General features: G+C 43.3%; 1 protein-coding gene across 1 annotated transcript; it reads left to right on the plus strand.

Moving 5' to 3' along the window:
- Positions 1-1,774: 1,774 nt before the first annotated feature.
- Positions 1,775-4,178, plus strand: LOC135058268 (polycystin-1-like protein 3). The gene is made up of 3 exons (XM_063963795.1): positions 1,775-1,847; positions 1,921-2,133; positions 2,734-4,178. Exons 1-3 carry the CDS (start codon positions 1,814-1,816, stop codon positions 3,336-3,338), a joined length of 852 nt encoding a protein of 283 aa, XP_063819865.1. The 5' UTR covers positions 1,775-1,813; the 3' UTR covers positions 3,339-4,178.
- The last annotated feature ends 1,863 nt before the right edge of the window (positions 4,179-6,041 follow it).

The following is a 6,041-nucleotide window of genomic DNA, read 5'->3' on the forward strand; positions in this document are numbered from 1 at the left end:
TGACCCCTTTTCCCTATTGAGTCTCTAGCTGATCGGCGCTCCGCCTCTGCTCGTGGATCTTCTATTGAAGCAAGAAGGACAGGGATGGGGGACTGTGGAGGAGCCAGGTGCCCCCTTCAGGGCTGGAGCCCGGCGGCAACAGACTCCGTTGCCTCCGGGAGTTCCGCCCCTGATGGGGAGAGATAGAGGAAGAGAGAGAGAGGGGTGAAATAGAGGGGAGTGAGAGAGAGAGAGAGAGAGGGGAGAGCGAGGGAAGAGATAGAGAGGGAGGAGGAATGGGGAGAGATGAAGAGAGAGATGGAGAGAGAGGGGGAGAGATAGAGAGGGAGGAGGGATTTGGAGAGATAGAGGGGGGAGAGAGAGAGATAGATGGGGGCGAGAGAGAGGGAGAGAGATAGAGAGGGAGGACGAATGTGGAGAGATAGGAGAGATGGAGAGAGAGAGATAGAGAGGGAGGAGGGAAGGGGAGAGACACACTACCTGTTCCAGGCTTGCTAGGCTTCAGCTCAGGTTTCATTGGAGGCGGACACTTCACTGCATTAGGCTCCGCCCCCTTCCCACCCGCGAATCGCGGCAATGCATTACCCTGCTACCAGGAGCCGGCCAGGTAGACTTGAGTGGTCCCTCCGGCTCAGGGGCTCTTCACACGACTCCTGTTGGTGCCCCTGCTGCCCGGGATCCATCAGCGCGATCATCATACAGTGGCTGTTCACTCAGAAGTGAACAGGAGCGAAGGAACGGCAGGTACTGGGGAGTGGGGACCGGGGGGAGCAGGGACGGTCACAGCCACATATACTGTCATTAATGTTAACATAATAAACAAAAAACACCGCCCCGAATCCACCACTGCCCAACCACCTCCTCCACAGTGACAGGGGCGTGCTTTCATATGGGCTGAAAGCACGTCCCTGTCAAAGAGGCACTTATACTAGTGCCGCTTTCAGGGCTTTTTGTTAATGGGATTTTACTCCCCGCTGCTTGGCCCCGCCCCCCGCTTCCGGCCCTTTTACATTGCCTCGGTGCCTCCGAAACACTTAACATGGATTTTTGCAAAGCTAAAAATGATTAAAATAATAAAAATATACTTATGACACAAAATCTGTGTCATAAGTTTCTTTTTTGTTTTATTTTAATCATTAATGGCAGAGGAGGCACTGCCTCCCCTGCCTCCCCTGACTGCACGTCCCTGCCATGTGCAATGTTGCTAAAACAGTGGTTGTCATGTTAGAGGCTGGAGTAGTGGAAAGTGGTTTGGAAACCACTTACATGTGTAATGTCATTATTACTGAATGTAATAATTTTTATAAAAAACCCACTATTTGTTTGTTCAGTTTGAGTCTGTATTTGTACCCTGACACAACACTGCAGTCCAATTTTTTTTTTTTTTGTGGTTTTAATTTTGGTTGCCCCATATAGTGGTAATGTGTGTTTGGAGTGCCACATCACAGAGCAATTTCTATATTGCATATGTAATATTTTTCCTTTCATTACAAAATTAAGATGTGTGTGCTTTTGGTTGTTAGTGTATGTATTTTGACTTGTGTCCTATGTCTGTGTCCTGTACATGTTTTCCTGTGTTGCACTTTCCATAGTGCATATGGCTATTGGACAATCTTTATTGTTTTATGTAGTGGTTTTTTGGTTTACGGTCCTTATGTTTTTTTTTTAAATAAAAAAAACAAGCATTTTTTTATTAATTAATGTTTATAAGCATAATGGGTGGATGTATCAACAATAGCATGATTACATGATTTCTTATTTTGGTTTTACAGTGTTGGAAAAAAGCAGTACTGGTCGTCCTACAGTATCTCCCATGACATCTGATGATGATGACGCTGCGGAAGCAGGTAAAGTGTCCATTGTAGTATAGGGTATGTTTGTAAAGGAATGGCCATAACAAAATTTAACTTTCAATACTAGGTCCATCAAAAGAAGTCTGGAGCAGCAGAAGTGGGACTTCTGTAACACACCACCAAAAAAAACATGTGGCAGCAAAGAAAGCAAGGTCTGATGTCCAGGGCCAAACACAGCAGGCTACCCCGCCACGAAGATTATCGACAGTATGTTCGATCCCCCCGCTCCAAATTTTGGACACACCTCCAAGACGAGAACCACACTCCCCTCATCTTGATTGTGAGTATCAAACTGAAAATTTTTTAATACATTTCAGATCGTAATAAAACTTTCACTTAAACGCATTAAGTCAAAACACATCAAAATATGATATACTTACTGAAGTCAATAAAACATGAAATGGAATCCTAGCAAAATGGCCTTGTCCACATCCTGTAAATATATGTATGTCCACTTCAGCCATACAGTAGCACATTGTGTGTAAGATGCTGCAACAGAAACTCATGTGTAATTTTGTGAAATAGTAAGGTTGTTTAACAAATTTTCACATGTGTGTTTGACCTAACATTGCCAAATACATATAAACACATTCCTATGTTTGTTTTTGAAAAACTATAAGGTAACACATTATGGATTACAATGTGTTTTTATGGTGGAGTATGTCTGATATACAATAAAACTCATGTGTTTGCTTTCACAATGAAGTAACTAGACACATTAGCCACAAACAGGCATATGTATGTTTTTACGTTATGAGTGATGATGTTGCTAGGCAGGATATCTGAAAGCAACAGTCAATGACATGTGTTCCATGTTTAGTGATTTGTTATAATTTTTCAAACATATGGATAACTAACGGATATTTTTTAACAATTACAGCTTCTAGTCCTGGTAACAGCATCCCTCCGCAACAACAGCAACACAGTGACATGGATGAGACAAACATGTTAGAAATGCAGCCATTAAGCAAAGGAATGAGCCCCCCAGCACCTGTGAGTAAACCACCACAGCAAAGCACTCCACCACCACAACACAGCCCAACAACACCAGTAACACAAGGCCCTGATCACGTGTTTTGGAACATTTGGGCTAGACAGCAGGCCACTAATGAAGATTGCCTGCGTAGGCAGACACAAATGTTTGCAAGCCTACCATGTCACCTCAGAAGATTAAACAGAAATATGAGTAGACAAAATGAACAAACCACGAGAATTGGCAATACCATGGAACTCATGCGTGCACTCAATGTCACCCTCACTAACCTCAATGAAACACTCAGATCCATGCACCAAAAGCAAACAAGCAGCAGTTCTGGTACGACTACTCCAAATATCACGCCAGTGTCATCACCACCAAGACGCTCCACCAGAGCACGCCAACATGACAGTGCTAAAGGCAAAGGGCAGGACAAGCAGCCAACCAAAAAAAAATTAACAAATAAACCTCACATTTTAAATTTCAGAGAAGTAAATCAAAATACTTAGTAAGTGTATGTTTGTCAAAATAGATATAACACTTAGCTCCTTGACAATTTGTACAACATCATTAATTATAAGTGGTACAAACAACAACAGGAAATTTGTACGCACATTTATTCTTTACCATCTTTGAATGTTTTTGGAGGAGGGAAATGTTTGAGCTGCACATAGATGTTAGCAGGAAGTAAACAGACCACTTGATTTTTTTTTTAAATCATTACTCTTTCTAGATTCCAATCAATCTCAGATCCTGCAGACACAATAATTGGCAGCCAGCCAGAATGTCTTTAGCAGGAAGTAAACAGACCACTTGATTTTTTTCTAATCATTACTCTTTCTAGATTCCAATCAATCTCAGATCCTGCAGACACAATAATTGGCAGCCAGCCAGAATGTCTTTAGCAGGAAGTAAACAGACACTTGATTTTTTTCTAATCATTACTCTTTCTAGATTCCAATCAATCTCAGATCCTGCAGACACAATAATTGGCAGCCAGGCATAATCATCCATGACCAATGCAACTTACAATGTGAATTAAAACTGGTTTACATTTCTTCTGTAGACGACTTTACAAGAAAAACACAATAGAGTTGTGTAAAAGTGTCCTAATATGTTTGTGTACATTTTTAAATTTTAATAACCGAAATGAATGACATTATTGTTGTGGCATGTTTGGGTGTTTAAAAAATGAGTAATCATATTTAAAAACCTGAGGCACAACCCATAAAATGAAAAAGATTTTAACTTTTAACACTAATGTGTGTAATAATGGATATATGTAAAAAAAATGTGTATTGACTTTTAAAACTCCAAATTTACTCCACCAAACAAAAGGCAATAAATTATTTTGGATGAGACAAGTTTGTGTCCCTTTTATAGGCATGATAAGTAGTGATGTGCACCGGAAATTTTTCGCGTTTTGTGTTTTGGTTTTGGGTTCCGTTCCGCGGCCGTGTTTTGGATTCGGACGCGTTTTGGCAAAACCTCACCGAAAAATTTTTGTCGGATTCGGGTGTGTTTTGGATTCGGGTGTTTTTTTCAAAAAACCCTAAAAAACAGCTTAAATCATAGAATTTGGGGGTCATTTTGATCCCATAGTATTATTAACCTCAATAACCATAATTTCCACTCATTTCCAGTCTATTCTGAACACCTCACACCTCACAATATTATTTTTAGTCTAAAATTTACACCGAGGTCGCTGGATGGCTAAGCTAAGCGACACAAGTGGCCGACACAAACACCTGGCCCATCTAGGAGTGGCACTGCAGTGTCAGGCAGGATGGCCCTTCCAAAAAATTGTCCCCAAACAGCACATGATGCAAAGAAAAAAAGAGGCGCACCAAGGTGGCTGTGTGACTAAGCTAAGCGACACAAGCGGCCGACACAAACACCTGGCCCATCTAGGAGTGGCACTGCAGTGTCAATCAAGACAGGATGGCCCTTCCAAAAAATTGTCCCCAAACAGCACATGATGCAAAGAAAAAAAGAGGCGCACCAAGGTGGCTGTGTGAATAAGCTAAGCGACACAAGTGGCCGACACAAACACCTGGCTCATCTAGGAGTGGCACTGCAGTGTCAAAAAATTGTCCCCAAACAGCACATGATGCAAAGAAAAAAAGAGGCGCACCAAGGTGGCTGTGTGACTAAGCTAAGTGACACAAGTGGCCGACACAAACTCCTGGCCCATCTAGGAGTGGCACTGCAGTGTCAATCAAGACAGGATGGCCCTTCCAAAAAATTGTCCCCAAACAGCACATGATGCAAAGAAAAAAAGAGGCGCACCAAGGTGGCTGTGTGACTAAGCTAAGCGACACAAGTGGCCGACACAAACATCTGGCCCATCTAGGAGTGGCACTGCAGTGTCAGGCAGGATGGCCCTTCCAAAAAATTGTCCCCAAACAGCACATGATGCAAAGAAAAAAAGGCGCACCAAGGTGACTGTGTGACTAAGCTAAGCGACACAAGTGGCCGACACAAACACCTGGCCCATCTAGGAGTGGCACTGCAGTGTCAATCAAGACAGGATGGCCCTTCCAAAAAATTGTCCCCAAACAGCACATGATGCAAAGAAAAAAAGAGGCGCACCAAAGTGGCTGTGTGATTAAGCTAAGCGACACAAGTGGCCGACACAAACACCTGGCCCATCTAGAAGTGGCACTGCAGTGTCAATCAAGACAGGATGGCCCTTCCAAAAAATTGTCCCCATACAGCACATGATGCAAAGAAAAAAAGAGGCGCACCAATGTGGCTGTGTGACTAAGCTAAGCGACACAAGTGGCCGACACAAACACCTGGCCCATCTAGGAGTGACACTGCAGTGTCAATCAAGACAGGATGGCCCTTCCAAAAAATTGTCCCCAAACAGCACATGATGCAAAGAAAAAAAGAGGCGCACCAAGGTGGCTTTGTGACTAAGCTAAGCGACACAAGTGGCCGACACAAACACCTGGCCCATCTAAGAGTGGCACTGCAGTGTCAATAAAGACAGGATGGCCCTTCCAAAAAATTGTCCCCAAACAGCACATGATGCAAAGAAAAAAAGAGGCGCACCAAGGTGGCTGTGTGACTAAGCTAAGCGACACAAGTGGCCGACACAAACACCTGGCCCATCTAGGAGTGGCACTGCAGTGTCAATCAAGACAGGATGGCCCTTCCAAAAAATTGTCCCCAAACAGCACATGATGCAAAGAAAAAAAGAGGCGCAC

Source organism: Pseudophryne corroboree, chromosome 3 (assembly GCF_028390025.1).
Source record: "Pseudophryne corroboree isolate aPseCor3 chromosome 3, aPseCor3.hap2, whole genome shotgun sequence".
Classification (NCBI taxonomy): domain Eukaryota; kingdom Metazoa; phylum Chordata; class Amphibia; order Anura; family Myobatrachidae; genus Pseudophryne; species Pseudophryne corroboree.

What these genes read in the sequence shown, in the direction of transcription:
- LOC135058268 (XM_063963795.1), top strand. Translation starts at nt 1,814, where the DNA reads ATGACATCTGATGATGATGACGCTGCGGAAGCAG. An exon ending in TGATGACGCTGCGGAAGCAG is followed by an intron (nt 1,848 to 1,920) that starts GTAAAGTGTCCA and finishes TTTCAATACTAG; the next exon opens with GTCCATCAAAAGAAGTCTGG. An exon ending in ACACTCCCCTCATCTTGATT is followed by an intron (nt 2,134 to 2,733) that starts GTGAGTATCAAA and finishes TAACAATTACAG; the next exon opens with CTTCTAGTCCTGGTAACAGC.